The sequence below is a fragment of the Oncorhynchus mykiss genome, chromosome 17, assembly GCF_057628025.1.
Source record: "Oncorhynchus mykiss isolate SJ-2025 chromosome 17, ASM5762802v1, whole genome shotgun sequence".
Lineage (NCBI taxonomy): Eukaryota > Metazoa > Chordata > Actinopteri > Salmoniformes > Salmonidae > Oncorhynchus > Oncorhynchus mykiss.
Genome location: NC_143038.1, coordinates 2,728,052 through 2,746,563, shown reverse-complemented (window position 1 = coordinate 2,746,563; position 18,512 = coordinate 2,728,052). Strand labels below are relative to the sequence as shown.

At 43.7% G+C, this 18,512-nt stretch overlaps 2 protein-coding genes across 4 annotated transcripts; one reads left to right on the top strand and one right to left on the bottom strand.

Moving 5' to 3' along the window:
• Positions 1 to 1,039: 1,039 nt before the first annotated feature.
• LOC110493450 (peroxiredoxin-1) lies at positions 1,040 to 5,817 on the bottom strand. The gene is made up of 6 exons (XM_021567721.3): positions 5,061 to 5,817; positions 4,074 to 4,197; positions 3,110 to 3,263; positions 2,426 to 2,548; positions 2,044 to 2,174; positions 1,040 to 1,583 (listed from the first exon to the last, which is right to left on the bottom strand). Exons 2-6 carry the CDS (start codon positions 4,174 to 4,176, stop codon positions 1,501 to 1,503), a joined length of 594 nt encoding a protein of 197 aa, XP_021423396.1. The 5' UTR covers positions 4,177 to 4,197; positions 5,061 to 5,817; the 3' UTR covers positions 1,040 to 1,500.
• LOC110493451 (protein Wiz) lies at positions 5,364 to 17,152 on the top strand. 3 transcript variants are annotated; one of them, XM_021567724.3, is made up of 12 exons: positions 5,364 to 5,478; positions 5,788 to 5,863; positions 6,009 to 6,099; positions 6,337 to 6,786; positions 7,035 to 7,421; positions 7,612 to 8,034; positions 8,251 to 8,435; positions 14,038 to 14,197; positions 14,477 to 14,703; positions 15,339 to 15,585; positions 15,749 to 15,914; positions 16,131 to 17,152. In XM_021567724.3, exons 3-12 carry the CDS (start codon positions 6,078 to 6,080, stop codon positions 16,324 to 16,326), a joined length of 2,463 nt encoding a protein of 820 aa, XP_021423399.2. In that variant the 5' UTR covers positions 5,364 to 5,478; positions 5,788 to 5,863; positions 6,009 to 6,077; the 3' UTR covers positions 16,327 to 17,152. The 3 variants fall into 3 exon arrangements, with proteins under 3 accessions (XP_021423399.2, XP_021423400.2, XP_021423401.2); XM_021567725.3 differs by having other exon boundaries at positions 5,370 to 5,478; positions 6,012 to 6,099; XM_021567726.3 differs by lacking the exon at positions 5,788 to 5,863 and having other exon boundaries at positions 5,380 to 5,478.
• Positions 17,153 to 18,512: the final 1,360 nt, after the last annotated feature.

Here is an 18,512-nt window from a genome sequence, read left to right as displayed (position 1 = left end):
TCATGACAAGCTTTAGTGTTAACACCAACTTATGTTTTTACATGGATACATAATTACATTGAAATTTCCCACGCTAACCAGTAAATTCAGGAAAGGTTTGTTTTTAATCAACCAACACAGAAACGGGGCTTGACGTGCTCGCGTTGTGTTTGCCTTGCTGACGTACATACGTATTGCCAAATATGGTATTTTTTGGAATTATACGTCACAGCAGGGGGAAGATTTCCGTGAACCCCCACCTACATTGCCCGTCAGTAGAGTGGCGCGTTTTCGAGAGACCTTACTACTAGACCATACTGTGCGTGTGAAGAGACGTTTGTCAATGGCAAACTTAGACGGGAGTTTCCCCTAGTCAGCCACCGCAGTGTTTAAGTCCCCAAAACAACCCTATGCGAAACTAATGTCGAGATAAAAATACACGGGTCAATTTTCCAGCAAAGCAAACGATGTTCTTTGCTGTTGTGAGAAGGGAAACTAAACATTGGTAGGCTACGTGGGAGTAATCTTGTACAGGTCTCTGAACATTCAAAGTCGAATGTAAACTCAGCAAATAGCCTTGCCAATAAGTTACAGGAAAAATGTAGGACTAGTACAGACCAAATGAAGGTCATATTATTGATATCAGCAGAGCTCGAGCAAAGTTATCTAAATTCAACTCCATCCAAAGGAAGACAGCCATATTGCATTTCTAAACTAGAGCTAGGTCCTAGTACATGTCCTCTGAACAGTTAGCCAATGATCCAGGGAAGGCAGGGTAGGATGCAGAGAGTGGTAGGTTCTCCGCATTTATTTGGAGACTAACTTTATAGAAAAGGTGTCATCTGATGACTGACAGTGCTTTTATAACGTAGCCTGCTTTCAAGGAATCCAATCCAGGGTGCAGGATATTCTATTGACAAAGACTGCTGGGAATTCTCCACATTACGCAATCACCACCTACCATTGTTGAAGCAGATTTGTCAGATTTAGGCGAGAATCTAGCAAAGTGGCGATAGAGCTCCGCCTAGTGGTCAAAAATAAATTTCACACGACAACAAACAACCTCCACTTAAGTTTTATTTCAGACAAAAACACTGCTAACATGTAAATCATTATTTTCTCCATTTGTTATTAATGTCCCGTGACAGTAGACTGAGTAGTTAACAATTGTGAGGTACAAATATTCAACGCTTCTTTTTTTAACACTTGAGAAAAAACACTTTCAGTGCATGGGACTAGAATAAACTGTTTCCACCAGTAGCTAATTTGTCATACAGATAGAAGAGTGGGAGTCTAACAAGTTCTTTAAAACTTATGTATAAGTGTGGGTTGGACACCAAGAGACTGTTGCTAAAGGGAGGACTTCCCATCTGAAGGTAAGTGCTAGGACATCTCGGGGAGAGACTGAGCGTGAGTCGGAAATGGCACCCTATTCACTATAAAGTGCACTACTTTTGACCGGGGTCCATATGCACTATATAGGGTGCCATTATTGACACAGCCTGGGGCTCCGTTGTATTGTCACTGTTTGGAGAAGAACTCCTTGCTCTTCTGGATGTCGGGGACAATGGTGTCACTGCCTGGCTTCCAGCCAGCGGGACACACTATCACAGGAAGAGCGGGACAAGCCCAGGATGAGACACACCAACATGGAATATGCCAACAATTGCTAACCAATGGTAAAAATTCCATGTTTTCCAAACACATTCCACATGTTTGAAAGTGAACTCCCATATAAACAGACTAATGAAATGGTAGGTATTGTAAAGAGAAAATGATTGCTTGCTCTGTGAACTGAATGACTTCATGCCTAAAAATAAAATAAAAAACTGGTGTTGGAAGTGTCCTGTGTGCATAGCAATGAGACTAGATCCAGATGCTGCAGGGATCTATGCAAACTTTTTATTACCTTTTTTTTTATTTTTTAGAAGGAGCACACGTGTCAAACAATGTAGGGAAACAAATTCTAGGTTGCACAGGTAAATATTTTACAGCATATGCGAGTAAAGTGGTCGCATTGTAGAGCCCTATGCTGGTTCTTGAAATAAGCTGCTAATCGCTTACCCTCTCCATATTTGTCTGTGTGCTGGAAGGCCTGCACCAGACGAAGGGTCTCGTCCACAGAGCGGCCCACTGGCAGGTCGTTTATGGTGATCTGCCTCAGGATGCCCTTGTCGTCAATCACAAACAGACCCCTGAGAGAGAGAGGAAGCAGACAGTGAGAGGATCAGAAGGCCACATGGGGCATCTGAGACTACACGCTTGAATCAATATCCAAAACAAGAGTAAAAATCAAAGTCAGCCAACATGAAAGTGAATCAAATGCCAAATTAAGCACACACATTAATTTAACAATGACCTTGCAAGTGCACACTAAACTTCAAATGGCACTTTGTATACAGAGGTTTCACATAGACTACTGACGGCAGTATCGTAAATAACTGACCTGTAAGCGATGCCCTGGTCCTCCTTCAGCACTCCGTAGTCTCTGGAGATAGACTGGGTGAGGTCAGCCACAAGGGGGATGTTCATTGGTCCCAAACCACCCTGCTTCCTGGGGGTGTTGATCCTATAGGGAGGGAGAGGGCACAATGTCATCGTCATAAATACAGCCCTTGTTTACGCTTCATTAAGGATGTAGTGAGCATCACATAGTAACAGAAAGTCAAATTAAGAATTCTGAATACTGACATTCACACAGTAATAGTCAAAGTAAATGAACAATTAATGCAAATGTAAACTACATAGAGGGAGGATTCTAAAACCATTGTTGGATTGAGTCCAGTGACCGTTAGTTCTTCTAAGAGCTATGGCACTTATCACCACTAGGCAGTACAGCAGGCAGAGACAAGATAGCCAGAGCATGGGAGTGTACTCAAACGCCTGTTTACATTTTTTTTTTTTTTACAAATTGGCAGATGTGGACAACTGGAAAGCATTTTACTTTCAGAAATGCAGAAACGCAGATACATTTGTTATCAGTTGAAATAGGTCAGCCTCTTGACCGTTCTGATCGAGGTGCTGTCACGTGCAGGAATATTCAACTATAGTGTTTGTCGCCATGCCTTTAAAGTTCTCATCAAGAGAAATGACTAAAACTCAATGCTCAAAAGTCTAAACAAGTTCTTACCAGGCCAGGTGGCTAAAGTGAGAGTCTGTGGAGGCGCCGATGACCTCACAGCCGATCTTGCGGAACGCCTCGGCCTGGTCGCTGAAGGCCACGATCTCAGTGGGGCACACGAAAGTGAAGTCCAGTGGGTAGAAGAAGAACACCACGTACTTCCCTGGAAGGGACACACAGGAGAGGAGCAGAAGAGTGTGTTTGGGTACATGTAGGCCTAGTCTCTTTGGACAGCAATAACACAGCAATAACACAGTAGCTTATTTGGCACCGGGTGCCAGTAGTGTACATGCTACTCTATAGCCTTTTCTTTTGAATATACGTCTATTCTGTACCCTGCACACACACACACAGCTGACTGGCCTTGTTAAAACTGGCATCATGCGTAGGTCAGCATGGTTGTTTTTTTTTTGTTTGAAGACCCTTAGCTTCGTAGTTAGTCTGATTAATGAGGCTGTAAAAACAAACTGGTATATACAGCCTGTGACATTTGTGTCAATGGTCATTTCAAGCCAGAATGTTGAATGAAATTACATTTAAACATGATCTACCTGTTGTCTGTGCGGTTTGTCCTTCAGCTACTCAAATTTTGACAAAATACCCAGAATAGTATTAACCCGACTTTAAGTACACTGGTCTGTATAACTGTTTGTACTTTTGATTTCAATACTGACGCCAGCTGATTGCGAGGAAACACGCTGTGGTCGACTACTTTCGGTTACATTTGGACCTACAGGCACCGAGAACTACCGCCAAAAGTACCAACAGCAAGTACAACCAGTAAAGTAACCTCAAATATAATCATTTACAACATTCTGGCTTGTAGAGACTACTGCCTCTTTTTACATCAACTTCTTTCAGACTGATATCCATGGAAACATTCTGATGTTTCAGCAACTTTGTTGTTAGATGGTAACCTGTAAACTGACCTGCCAATAAAATGGTAATTTAGAGAAAATCATCAAGTCCTTACCCATGTAGTCAGACAGCTGGATCTCTTTGAACTGTCCGTCCACCACAGCGGTGGCTTTGAACTGTGGGGCCGGCTGGCCTATCTTAGCGTTTCCAGCAGACATGGTGGTGACAATGACAGCTCACTGGGAAAGACAAACGACCCAGCAAAGTCAATCAACAGTGAATCAATACAGTTTGGAACGTCTCAATATGGCAAAGCAAAAAGGGTGTCTTGTAGGCTACGGGCCAGGAGCCTCTCACTCCTTAACAAGCACATGAAGAAAAGTAAATCAGTAAAGTAATAAAACAAATGAAAAGTTTTAGAAAAATGCTCAACGCTCCAGTTATTTATTTATTTACACTGATATCAATTCTACTGCAGTGCTGTACAATGCTTCAGGGTCAACTTGCCAATACCAAGCCTAGTCACATGCAAGTCAGTTGTTCTCAAGGCTGTGCTTGAGAACAAAGGTTTTACAGTGTAGCCTTAAACCTTCCCCAAAGAAGACATTTTGTACTCGGTTGACATTCAACGGTCCTTGTCAAATAATTGTTTGAGCCATTAAAATAGTAACTTTTCAATATCCGTGTCGGATATTGATTACTACATAGTTGGGTTTGGAACTAACGTTAACAAGGCATTTCACTGTAATTTTGCACGTGACAAAGATGAATCTACATAATGCCTATAAGATTGTTAAATATACATGTTTATTAAAAGAAACAACTCAATAGTATTGTATGCATTCATTTACTAGCCATCTATGCAGCGAGTTACATTAGAACCAGCTAGCTAATTGGCTAACAAGGTACAAATCCCCCACACCCACCAAACTGTTCAAATGAGGCTTGACCCACAATGCCTAGCTAACGTTAATTGTTAGCCGGTTTCTTTTGTCTGCAACTCTTTGCAACCACAGAAAAAGTAGCGACATGTTAGCAGCTGAAAAATACACTAAGCATAATATGCACGGAGTGATAGTCGAAGTATCTAATATATACTTACGTTTCTTGTGAAAAGCGTTTGTGTTGCGGTTTACTGCAATGGCGTGAAAGCCGCTAATCCGGAAGAAAGAACTTTCCCTATACGTTTTAAAATATTTTGTTTTCAAAATAAAAGTCGCCAGAGAAATCGTTAAAATAAATGTCAATCGAATTAGATAGCTTGTTGTGTGATTAATTTAAATTCAAAACGCTTTCTGATATTACAATATGTATACACAAAAGTGTTTCTGTGGAATGACACCACATTATATTATACTTTTTTAATGTTCAATCGATGGATTTAAAGGACTTTTAATTTGTATGAGTAAATATTTTGACCCGGAAACGATTGCTGTAAACTCTTCACAGGCGCTGATGGTGGAACATGGGTTAAATTGTCAAGTTAAATTATTCAATAGGGTAATATAGGTATATTTTCGGTGAGTTCTGGTCTGTTTAACTAGTTAAATTCTTAGCTACCTATCATGTCTTATTGTGAAGTATCCTCTTCTCTGACAAATCCAGTTTTCAACAAACCTAGCTATCTAGCCAGCAAGCTAACGTTAGCTAGCAAAGTGCAGTCATTTAGCTAACAAACTACAATACCAGTTTACGTATTATGTTTTGCTAAATTGAGTCTGATAGCCAAGCTGTGGAGTTGTATTTTCAAATCGTTATGGCAGCTAGCTAGCTAGCTAGCTTACAATCTGAGCAAATTAACTCCTATCTCTGTTTACATGTATTGAAAGAGAACTCAGCTCAGCTGCTGTTGCTGGTCTGAGTGTCATTCAAGAAGTTTGACAGCCCTCGAGTTGGAACTGACTGGTAACTTACATTATGACCAAATCAGAGTGGTCTGAATTGACGGGATGCGGCATGCTGTTTCACTTACTTTCTAACCAATGAGCTGCTAAGACATACACCATATGTTTTCTATCCATTTCCCCCCTCTCAATTATCTTATGTACAGAAGAAGACAACATCCTAGGCTAGTTCCATCTTCAATTCTGGAATCAAAGTCATCCAGTCACCCACACTCATGGAGAACACAAAAGAAGAGGGTAAGAACAAAGAGGAAAAGAGAAGGTGTGCATGAATTATAGTCTGAGTCAGTTGGAACCATTTTTGATTAGAAGCATAGTTTTGCCTCAGATTCAGAATGTCTCTGGATTTACACTCACAATCTTATTATTTCCTCTGCACCACTTCCTCTCTTCCCTTCCTCCTCTCTCTTCTTTTCCTCCTCTCTTCTTCCCTTCCTTCTCTCCTCCCTCCCTCCTCTCTCTCTTGTCCCTCAGCCCCGGTTATGTGTGAGGTGTGCGGGACCTACTTCGAGACGCGGCGGGGTCTCTCCAGTCACGCCAGACTCCACCTCCGTCAGCTCGGCGTGGCTGTCTCGGACAACAGCGGAGCTCCCATCGACTTACTCTACCAGCTGATTCAGGACAGGGACGGTTCAATGCACCCACCCAAACCCGTCTACTCTTCACCCAAAAAAACCAAGGGATCAGGGACACTCATCTCCCAGAAGGAATCCCCTCTCGGGGGTAGGGTCAAAGTAGTGACAACCCCACAGAATAATATATCCAAGGTAGCTCGTAAAGGGACAGTTTTGGCCAAGCCTCGGCAGTCTTCCATGTCGTCGTTCCTAACAGCAGGCAAGACACCATCGGCCTCAGGGGGAGCGAGCCTGGCCTCGGCCAAGCCTGCCTGGGCACCGCAGGAGACGGATGCCCCTCTCACCCTGGGTAAGTCTCAGTCTGGGTATTTGCGATTGGAGTGGATATTTTAAGTGTTCCGTTATTAGATGTTTGTCATGAGGAAGTCACATATTAGGCCTATTATATTTGTCGTACCAATGTCATTACCAATTGAACGTCGTACCATTACATGTATACAGATAGATATTTCTGTTCTTATGTAATGACATTATTAACTTCAAGTATAACATGGCACTTTCTAACACCAGTCTCTGGCTCCTCCCCTGCCTCTACAGCGATGGACACCAATGACGAGGTGCATGTGTGTCAATTGTGCGGTGCCTGGTATGAGTCCCGCAAAGGCCTGGCCAGTCACTGCCGGGCCCACTTGCGCCAGTTCGGCATCACCGAGAACACCGAGACGAAAGGAGGACCAATAGAATTCCTCTACCAGATCATGGAAGCGGAAGACCTCCAACCTATAGCAAGTGAAGGTCTCAACGTCTATAACCCTTCTATGTCTTCTAACTCTAACAAACGGCCCTCCGGCTCTGGTTCGTCCACATCGCCTGCTAGACATAAAGGATCCCCTTCCTCCTCCCTTCATCAGCCTCCCTCCAACAAACGGCCCAAGCCCTCCGCGTCAGAAGGAACTGCTCCACAGGATCATAGGCTCAGCACGGGTGAGTTTCAAGTTATTTTTAAAGGGGCAATCTGTGATTGGTACATCCATTTAGTTTAAGTCATATTTTAAGTCAAATTTAGTCATTTTAGTTTGTCATTTTCAAATGATGTCACAATTCAAAGAACAGAACAAGAAAGGTAAATGATAAAACCTCGAGGTTCATCAAAAACATATTATTTGAAATACAGGTGAGTTCACCTGTGTCTTGTGCGGTGAGGAGTTTGAGAACCGCAAAGGCCTAGCAAGCCACTCCCGCTCTCACCTGCGCCAACTCGGTGTCACCGACCTCCTGGGCAAGGCGTCGGCCATCGACACGGTCCAGCAGCTGGTCAGCAGCGGCGTGCTTGCGGCCGCTGCATCGGTACGACCCAGTAACACCACCACCAAGACCCCTTCTAGATCCCCAGCTAACGCCCACCTCAGCCCCTTGGCCTCCAGCCACAATCCCAGGTCAAAGGCCAAGAAGGGCTCCACCCTGGTCTATCCCAAGCCGGAGCCCCTGGAGATGGAGCTGGATGTGGGGTTCTCCAGTCCGCTTGGGGGGTACAGCAGCAGTAATGGATCTCAGGGTTCTCAGAAGTGGGCCAAAAATGGCCAGTCCTTCAACTCCGGTAAGATGAGGTTCCTATCTTTTTGACCAAGTGGTATACATTCTGTGGTTTCTAATTAGTTTGATGTAAAAGTCCCTCTTCTATTTGTGTTTTTCTGTTTTACCATTGAATAAGTGCACTCAGACCATTGACCATCCGTTCAGTCAAAGCAGCATAGCTAAATGCAGAGACATGTCAAGGGACAAATCCCTCCCTCCTTCCCTTTCCCTTCCCCAGGTTCAGACCAGGAGCTCATGATCACCTGTGAATTCTGTGGCCAGTTCTTTGACAGCCGCAAGGCCCTGTCCTGCCACGCCCGCTCCCACCTGCGTCAGCTGGGAGTCATGTGGTCTGTCAACGAGTCGCCCATCGACCTGCTGAGAGACATCCTTCTGAAGGAGGGCAGTGCCACTGCCACCCAGGTGAGTGCGTGTATGTGTGCAGTCTAGTTGGCAATGGAGGGCAGGTCAATATCTCATCATGTGCTACCTACCGGCTGCGGTTGTGCCCTCGAGCAAGGCACTAAGGGGCGAATCATAACTTCTGCTTAAAGGGTAACTCTCAACCCCAATTTCAGCCTAACCTCTTCAAATTTAAAAAAAAATGCATTGAGGCGAGAAGTTGTGGGTGGGGGGAATTTGCTCATAAATATTCATTTTGAGGGTAGATAAACATAGTTGTACCTGATCTCAACACTTTCTCACTAAAGCATACTTACCAGAAGTCCACTGGCACGCTCTGATAATAAAAATTATGTGCATCGTAAGCAAATATGACTGGACAGTTAATACCCGCAAAACACCAGTCTCAATGTCAACAGTGAAGAGGCGACTCCGGGAGGCTGGCCTTCTAGGCAGAGTTGCAAAGAAAAAGCCATATTTCAGACTGGCCAATAAAAATAAAAGATTAAGATGGACAAAAGAACACTGACACTGGACAGAGAGATGGCTTTTTCTTTGCAACTCTGCCTAGAAGGCCAGCATCCCGGAGTCGCCTCTTCATTGTTGACTTTGAGACTGGTACTATTTAATGAAGCTGCCAGTTGAGGACTTGTGAGGCGTCTGTTTCTCAAACTAGACACTCTAATGTACTTGTCCTCTTGCTCAGTTGTCTACCGGGGCCTCCCACTCCTCTTTCTATTCTGGTTAGAGCCAGTTTGCGCTGTTCTGTGAAGAGAGTAGTACACAGCATTGTACGAGATCTTCAGTTTCTTCGCAGTGTCTCGCATGGAATTGCCTTCATTTCTCAGAACAAGAATAGACTGACCAGTTTCAGAAGAAATTCCTTTGTTTCTGGCCATTTTGAGCCTGTAATTGAACCCACAAATGCTGATGCTCCAGATCCTCAACTAGTCTAAAGATGGACAGTTTTTTATTTCTTCTTTAATCAGGACAACAGTTTTCAGCTGTGCTAACATAATTGCAAAAGGGTTTTCTAATGATCAATTAGCCTTTTAAAATGATAAACTTGGATTAGCTAGCACAACGTGCCATTGGAACACAGGAGTGATGGTTGCTGATAATGGGCCTCTGTACACCTATGTAGATATTCCATAAAAAATCAGCTGTTTCCAGCTACAATAGTAATTTACAATATTAACAATGTCTAGACTGTATTTCGGATTAATTTCAAGTTATTTTAATGGGCAAAAAAATTGCATTTCTTTAAAAAACAAGGACATTTCTAAGTGACCCCAAACTTTTGTGTGTGTGTGTGTGAGATAATACATACATACAGTTGAAGTTGGAAGTTTACATACACCTTAGCCAAATACATTTAAACTCCTCAGTTTTTCATAATTCCATTTAATCCTAGTAAAAATTCCCTGTCTTAGGTCAGTTAGGATCACCATTTTATTTTAAGAATGTGAAATGTCAGAATAATAGTAGAGTGATTTATTTCAGCTTTTATTTCTTTCATCACATTCCCAGTGGGTCAGAAGTTTACATACACTCAATTAGTTTTTGCTAGCATTGCCTTTAAATTGTTTAACTTGAGTGAAACGTTTGGGTAGTCTTCCACAAGCTTCCCACAATAAGTTGGGTGAATTTTGGCCCATTCCTCCTGACAGAGCTGTTGTAACGGAGTCAGGTTTGTAGGCCTCCTTGCTCGCACACTCTTTTTCAGTTTTGCCCACATTTTCTATGGAATTGAGGTCAGGGCATTGTGATGTCCACTCCAATACCTTGACTTTGTTCTTCAGCCATTTTGCCACAACTTTGGACGTATGCTTGGGGTCATTGTCAATTTGGAAGACCCATTTGCGACCAAGCTTTAACTTCCTGACTGATGTCTTGAGATGTTGCTTGAATATATCCACATAATTTTTCTCCCTCATGATGCCATCTATTTTGTGAGGTGCACTAGTCCCTCCTGCAGCAAAGCACCCCCACAACATGATGCTGCCACCCCCGTGCTTCATGGTTGGGATGGTGTTCTTCGGCTTGCAAGAATCCCCCTTTTTCCTCCAAACATAACGATGGTCATTATGACCAAACAGTTCTATTTTTGTTTCATCAGACCAGAGTACATTTCTCTAAAAAGTACGATCTTTGTCCCCATGTGCAGTTGCAAACTGTAGTCTGGCTTTTTTATGGTGGTTTTTGAGCAGTGGCTTCTTCCTTGCTGAGTGGCCTTTCAGGTTATGTCGATATAGGACTCGTTTTTCTGTGGATATATAGATATTTTTGTACCTGTTTCCTCCAGCATCTTCACAAGGTCCTTTTCTGGAGTTCTGAGATTGATTTGCACTTTTCGCACCAAAGTACGTTCATCTGTAGGATACAGAACGCGTCTCCTTCCTGAGCGGCATGACGGCTGCGTGGTCCCATGGTGTTTATACTTGCGTACTATTGTTAGTACAGATGAACGGAACTGGGACGGAGATTTGTGTTCCAACAAGACAATGATCCAAAACATAATCTAAGCAAAAAAAAATCTACAATGGAATGGTTCAAAAATAAACATATCCAGGTGTTAGAATGGGCAAGTCAAAGTCCAGACCTGAATCCAATCGAGAATCTGTGGAAAGAACTGAAAACTGCTGTTCACAAATGCTCTCCATCCAACCTCACTGAGCTCGAGCTGTTTTGCAAGGAGGAATGGGAAAAAATTTCAGTCTCTCGATGTGCAAAACTGATAGAGACATACCCCAAGCGACTTACAGCTGTAATCGCAGCAAAAGGTGGCGTTACAAAGTATTAACTTAAGGGGGCTGAATAATTTTGCACGCCCAATTTTTCAGTTTTTGATTTGTTAAAAAAGTTTGAAATATCCAATAAATGTCGTTCCACTTCATGATTTGTGTCCCACTTGTTGTTGATTCTTCACAAAAAAATACAGTTTTATATCTTTATGTTTGAAGCCTGAAATGTGGCAAAAGGTCGCAAAGTTCAAGGGGCCGAATACTTTCGCAAGGCACTGTATATACACACACACACACAGTGGGGCAAAAAAGTATTTAGTCAGCCACCAATTGTGCAAGTTCTCCCACTTAAAAAGATGAGAGAGGCCTGTAATTTTCATCATAGGCACACTTCAACTATGACAGACAAAATGAGAACAAAAATCCAGAAAATCACATTGTAGGATTTTGAATGAATTTATTTGCAAATTATGGTGGAAAATAAGTATTTGGTCAATAACAAAAGTTTATCTCAATACTTTGTTATATACCCTTTGTTGGCAATGACGGAGGTCAAACGTTTTCTGTAAGTCTTCACAAGGTTTTCACACACTGCTGGTATTTTGGCCCATTCCTCCATGCAGATCTCCTCTAGAGCAGTGATGTTTTGGGGCTGTTGCTGGGCAACACAGACTTTCAACTCCCTCCAAAGATTTTCTATGGGGTTGAGATCTGGAGACTGGCTAGGCCACTCCAGGACCTTGAAATGCTTCTTACGAAGCCACTCCTTCGTTGCCCGGGTGGTGTGTTTGGGATCATTGTCATGCTGAAAGACCCAGCCACGTTTCATCTTCAATCCTCTTGCTGATGGAAGGAGGTTTTCACTCAAAATCTCACGATACATGGCCCCATTCATTCTTTCCTTTACACGGATCAGTCGTCCTGGTCCCTTTGCAGAAAAACAGCCCCAAAGGATGATGTTTCCACCCCCATGCTTCACAGTAGGTATGGTGTTCTTTGGATGCAACTCAGCATTCTTTGTCCTCCAAACACGACGAGTTGAGTTTTTACCAAAAAGTTATATTTTGGTTTCATCTGACCATCTGACATTCTCCCAATCTTCTTCTGGATCATCCAAATGCTCTCTAGCAAACTTCAAACGGGCCTGGACATGTACTGGCTTAAGCAGGGGAACACGTCTGGCACTGCAGGATTTGAGTCCCTGGCGGCGTAGTGTGTTACTGATGGAAGGCTTTGTTACTTTGGTCCCAGCTCTCTGCAGGTCATTCACTAGGTCCCCCCGTGTGGTTCTGGGATTTTTGCTCACCGTTCTTGTGATCATTTTGACCCCACGGGATGAGATCTTGCGTGGAGCCCCAGATCGAGGGAGGTTATCAGTGGTCTTGTATGTCTTCCATTTCCTAATAATTGCTCCCACAGTTGATTTCTTCAAACCAAGCTGCTTACCTATTGCAGATTCAGTCTTCCCAGCCTGGTGCAGGTCTACAATTTTGTTTCTGGTGTCCTTTGACAGCTCTTTGGTCTTGGCCATAGTGGAGTTTGGAGTGTGACTGTTTGAGGTTGTGGACAGGTGTCTTTTATACTGATAACAAGTTCAAACAGGTGCATTAATACAGGTAACAAGTGGAGGACAGAGGAGCCTCTTAAAGAAGAAGTTACAGGTCTGTGAGAGCCAGAAATCTAGCTTGTTTGTAGGTGACCAAATACTTATTTTCCACCATAATTTGCAAATAAATTCATAAATTGAGCCATGAGTCAACTGTTTTAGTTTTTGACCTGACCACCATGGTCATCTTCTTGCTACAATGGATGTAGCTACGAATTTAAACGTAAGAATGGATCCTCATAGCTACGTGTATTTTTCTTCGTAAAAGCACAGATGTGTATGAAACAGTAAGCAAAATCATTGAATTTGGTCATATGCAGAAATGTGCCTTACTGCCCTTTGAATTTTTGTTTAACGTCAGTAACGACACAGAAACGACAATAAATAACAACGAGGCTGTATACAAGGGGTACCGGTACTGAGTCAATGTGCGGGGGTGAAGGTTAGTTGAGCTAATAGAGGTAATATGTTCATGTAGGTAGGGGAAAAGTGACTATGCATAGATAATGAACAGAGTAACAGCAGCTTGTGTGTGTGAGTGTGTGTGTGTGTGACATGAATATGCATATGTGTATGTCCGTGTGTGTGGCGTCAATATACATGGGTGTGTATGTCCGTGTGTGTGGCATCAATATGCATGTGTGTGGCGTCAGTATGCATGGGTGTGTAGTTCCGTGTGTGTGGTGTCAGTATGCGTGGGTGTGTATTTCCGTGTGTGTGTGGCGTCAGTATGCATGGGTGTGTATTTCCGTGTGTGTGGCGTCAGTATGCATGGATGTGTATTTCCGTGTGTGTGGCATCAATATGCATGTGTGTGGCGTCAGTATGCATGGGTGTGTATTTCCGTGTGTGTGGTGTCAGTATGCATGTGTGTGTGGGGTCAGTAAGCATGGGTGTGTATTTCCGTGTGTGTGGTGTCAATATGCTTGTGTGTCAGTGTAGTGATTGTGTGGTTAGAGTCCAGTGAGTGTACTTCAAGCCTGTGCAAGAGAGTCAGTGCAAAAATGTATTATTAATAACATAAGGGGGTCAATGTAAATAGTCCAGTTAGCCATTTGTTTAACTGTTCAGCGGTCTTATGGCTTCGGGGTAGAAGCTGTTAAGGAGCCTTTTGGTCCCAAACTTGGTGCTCCGGTACCACTTGCAGAGAGAACAGTGTATGACTTGGGTGACTGAAGTCTTTGACAGTTTTTTTTAGGGCCTTCCTCTAATTGGGGGCTGTGATGGCAAAAAACCTGTTGAACTGGATCAATAAAGATGTATTGTGTTGTAGGTCAAGAGGGAGCCATCGTCCTCTCACTCCAGCGCCAATCACAGGAGGTTCTCGGAGCCTTCGTGGGCTCCCCAGGGCTCTAAGAGGACTTTCACTCCTCCACTGGACTACTCCCTCAACGACAAGCCTTCTCCTGATAAGAATGGATCCTCCCAGTCTGGTAAACTAACAGTGCTCACGCCTGACCAGCAGATCTCAGCCAGGTTATTTGTGGCAGGCAACTGTTTTCCATTGCAGCTGTGATGGCAATTGTATTTAGCAGGAGCTCTTTCCAAAGGTGACTGATTCCATTATTAGTAAAAAATAATAATAATAATAATAAAAATCAACTAGGTAACCTGCCTAGTAATTAGTGCTGAAATAGAAACGTTTATCACGTGAAACGCTTCAACTGTCAAACGTCTGTTTTTAACCCCCCTGTCCTCTTCTCTCCTTCCAGCCGGGGATGCGTGCTGTGAGCTGTGCGGCTTTGACTTTGAGAACCGCACGGCGCTGGCGAGCCACGCCCGGGCCCACCTCCGCCAGCTGGGGGTTAAGGAGTGGAGGGCAGAGGGTGTGAAGGCCTCCCCCATCGAGTTGCTCAGCGCCTGGATCCAGAGGCAGCCCCGCAAGGCCGCGGAGATCCACCGCCAGTACCGCGACGGTGACCTCAACATCAGGTTTAAGGTGAGTGTTACATCTTCTATTACAAACTGGGTGGTTCGAGCCCTGAATGCTGATTGGCTAATAGTCATGGTATATCAGACCATATACCACAGGTATGACAAAACATTTATTTTTACTGCTCTAATTACGTTTGTAACCAGGTTATAATAGCAATAAGGCACCTCAGAGGTTTGTGGTATATAGCCAATATAGCCGTGGTATATTGGCCTTACACCACACCCCCTCTGGCCTTATTGGTTAAGTATAGCGCCCATTAGGTTTGGATCTAATTGCTCTGTGGCAGTGGGGCTGATCACCGAATCTTGGATTAAAAGCAAGTGACAATCACATCCCCTCAAGTGCATGACGTTAGGCACTTTCCAGCTGCTTAGTTCTGTGACAGGAGTGCTTCAACTCAGTCTCGGAGAGCGGCTGGGTTTTGTCCTTGCTTTTCTAAACAGTAGCTGAGGCTTGGGGAGACGAGATGAGTGGACAGATATTGATGTAATAGAATAACAGTGGTCTGTAGTTGCTAACATCAGTCTGTGTGTGTTCTGTATGCTATTTCTACGACCAATCCAGGTGAATGTCGATGATTCTGTCCAACTTAGAGGGAAAACTATTTCACCAACACTTGATTTATTTTCCCCTTCCAGAGGAACGCCCCGTCCCACTTTCCCTCCACAGACTCAAGCTCCTTCCCCTTGGGAGCCCAGAGGGCTGTGGGGCTGGGGCGCAGGGCGGGCCGAGAGGTGGCCAGGGTCGCTGGGGGTTCGTCCAGGGCAGCTCAAGGTCAAAGGTCACAGGGGGAGACGGGACACTCGTCATATCACCATCATACCGTCTCTCATACGCAGTCCCAGGGGGCTAGAGGAGACTTCAACCACATACGCTCTCCTAGAGGTGAGAGATGGAAACCGACTCAAACGTGCATATGCACACACACACACACACACACACACACAAACACGCCCTACAGAACTTTCTACCTGTTTGCCCTCTGATAAAACCAACGTTGAGCTATGGTAGACTCTGATTTGAAACCCCTTTCCAACCCGTCTGCCAGGTTTTGAGCGGCGGGTCCCTAAACACACCGCCCATACGGAGGGAGCAGAGGGGGACGGCGGCTCTCAACAACCCCCCCGGTCAGGAAACATCCCTTCCCTGGTTCCCAGGCCTCCCTCCACTCCTCTGGTCAAACAAGTGGGCAAAGAGTACACCCTCAAGTGCAGGTGAGCTGATTGCCAACATGCTGATAGTTTAATGTACGCTGAACTCCGATTGCCTGAGGTCACACACTTGTATGATTTATTATTGGCATCGTACGAGGGTCTCTGCACTACAGGTTCCACAATGTTTCACAGAAAGTGGTTTAAGCGCAGGTCTGTTTGTATATTAACATTAACCAACCTTCTCTCTCTTGCTCTCTGTTCTATTCCATCCCTCAGGTTCTGTGAGGCAGTGTTCCATGGATCTCAGTCAGTACAGGAGGACTGGATCAGACACCTGCAGAAACACATCCTGGACCTCCGCTTCAACAAGGCCTGTCCTCCCCCTGACCCAGAACGGCCCCTGGTCCCGGGCATGGAACCCTCAGCCACCACCACCACCAGCCCGGTCCTCCTGGTACCACTGGTGGTTTAAATGGTCCACTACTATGGCTACACTCACTGCATTTCCCTTATTACCACTTAGTTGGATCGTCTTATCTGTTGTTCATCTGTTTGTTTTCCTCAAAGGACTGTTGAACTCAGTCTACACTGTGGTGTGTGTGTGTGTGTGTGTGTGTGTGTGTGTGTGTGTGGGGGGGTAGATTATTTATTCAGCGTTAAAGGAATGACTTGGTTTGAATGATAACTGCACAAAGTGGATATACTGTAGCACTCGTCTTGTCCACCAGCTGTGTCTCTCTCTAGCTGTTAGCCTGGGGATAAGGTTAGTGTAGCACAGACATAGCTGTACCAGCCTCATATCAACCCTAGAGGGCCTACTTGGGCCAGTTGAAGAAGTCTACTTTCAGTAACTACTCTTGCTGGGGTAACTTAGACATGGGGTCAAACAAACTAACATTCATTCACCATGACACATTCCTACCACTTAGTAGTCTAGCAATGGTTACACTCCATGTCTTTATTGGGATGTTTATTGCACATTGTTTTCATAGAAACCTAAATTCATAGTAGTCTGACATAGGATGGAATGGGTTTCCATAGACTGTAGTCAGTGATGTCACTGAAGAAGTAAGGCAAAGCCTGTTCGAGCATTAAATACATTCCCCTTGTTTCAACTGTTCCAAAGCAGTGTGGCATTATAGGTTGCATTGCAGAATAGCAGGGAAGGAAGCATGTTCACTTTTGAAATATGGTCTGAAATTTCCCTATTGTACAGGAATTTGTATTAGCTTTTTTAATGACTGATGTTTTTAAATGTAGAACTGTTTTCTGAAGTAAATAAATATAAGACAAGGTTTTCTATTTGTCTTGAATTCTTCTGTAATTAGTGGTTTGAAGGCTGCAGAGCCAGACAGAATACCAGGACGTGTACTCAGAGCATGCGCTGGACCAGCTGGCAAGTATCTTCACTGACGTTTTCAACCTACAGTGCTTTCAGAAAGTATTCACATCACTTGACTTTTTCCACACTTTCTTGTGTTACAGCCTGAATTTAAAATGGCTTACACACAATACCCCATTATATCAAAGTGGAATTGTGTTTTTTGACATATTTACAAATTCATTAAAAATTGAAAGCTGAAATGTCTTCAGTCAAGTATTAAAACCCTTTGTTATGGCAAGCCTGAATAAGTTCAGGAGTAAAAAGTGGCTTAACTCACATAAGTTGCATGGACTGTGTAATAATAGTGTTTAACATGATTTTTGTATGACTACCTCCATCTCTGTACACTACACATACAATTATCTGTAAGGTCCTTCATTCGAGCAGAGAATTACCAAACACAGATTGAACGACAAAGACCAGGGAGGTTTTCCAATGCCACGCAAAGGGCACCTATTGGTAGATGGGTAAAAATAAAAAAGCAGACATTGAACATCTCTTTGAGCATGGTGAAGTTATTCATTACACTTTGGATGGTGCATCAATACACCCAGCCGTTACAAAGATACAGTCGTCCTTCCTAACTCCGTTGCCAGCGAGGAAGGAAACCGCTCAGGGATTTCACCATGAGACCATTGGTGACGGAAATAGTTACAGAATTTAATGGCTGTGATAGGAGAAAACTGAGGATGGATCAACAACATTGTAGATACTCCACAATACTAACCTAAATGACAGAGTGAAAAGAAGGAAGCTTGTACAGATTAAAAAATATTCCAAAATATGCCATCCTGTTTGCAGTAAGGCACTAAAGTAAAACTGCTAAAATTGTTACAAAGAAATTAACTTTCTGTCCTGAATACAAAGTGCTATATTTGGGGAAAATCCAACACATCACATCACTGAGTACCACTCTTCATATTTTCAAGCATGGTGGTGGCTGCACAATGTTATGGGTATGCTTGTCATCAGGCAAGGACTAGGTAATTTTTTAGGATACAAATAAATAGAATATAGCTAAGCACAAGCAAAATCCTAATGATACATCAGATGGCCTGGCCTCCACAATCACCCAACCTCAACCCAATTGAGATGATTTGGGATGAGTTGGACCAAAGAGTGAAGGAAAAGCAGCCAACAAGTATTCAGCATATGTGGGAACTTCTTCAAGACGGTTGGAAAAGCATTTCAGGTGAAGCTGGTTGAGAGAATGCCAATAGTGTGCAAAGCTGTCATCAAGGCAAAGGTTGGCTACTTTTAGAATCTCAAATATA

What these genes read in the sequence shown, in the direction of transcription:
- LOC110493450 (XM_021567721.3), bottom strand. Translation starts at nt 4,176, where the DNA reads ATGTCTGCTGGAAACGCTAAGATAGGCCAGCCGGCCCCACAGTTCAAA. An exon ending in CACTTTAGCCACCTGGCCTG is followed by an intron (nt 2,549 to 3,109) that starts GTAAGAACTTGT and finishes CCCTCCCTATAG; the next exon opens with GATCAACACCCCCAGGAAGC. An exon ending in CACAGACAAATATGGAGAGG is followed by an intron (nt 1,584 to 2,043) that starts GTAAGCGATTAG and finishes TTCCTGTGATAG; the next exon opens with TGTGTCCCGCTGGCTGGAAG.
- LOC110493451 (XM_021567724.3), top strand. Translation starts at nt 6,078, where the DNA reads ATGGAGAACACAAAAGAAGAGG. An exon ending in TGGCCAGTCCTTCAACTCCG is followed by an intron (nt 8,035 to 8,250) that starts GTAAGATGAGGT and finishes TCCCTTCCCCAG; the next exon opens with GTTCAGACCAGGAGCTCATG. An exon ending in GAATGGATCCTCCCAGTCTG is followed by an intron (nt 14,198 to 14,476) that starts GTAAACTAACAG and finishes CTCTCCTTCCAG; the next exon opens with CCGGGGATGCGTGCTGTGAG.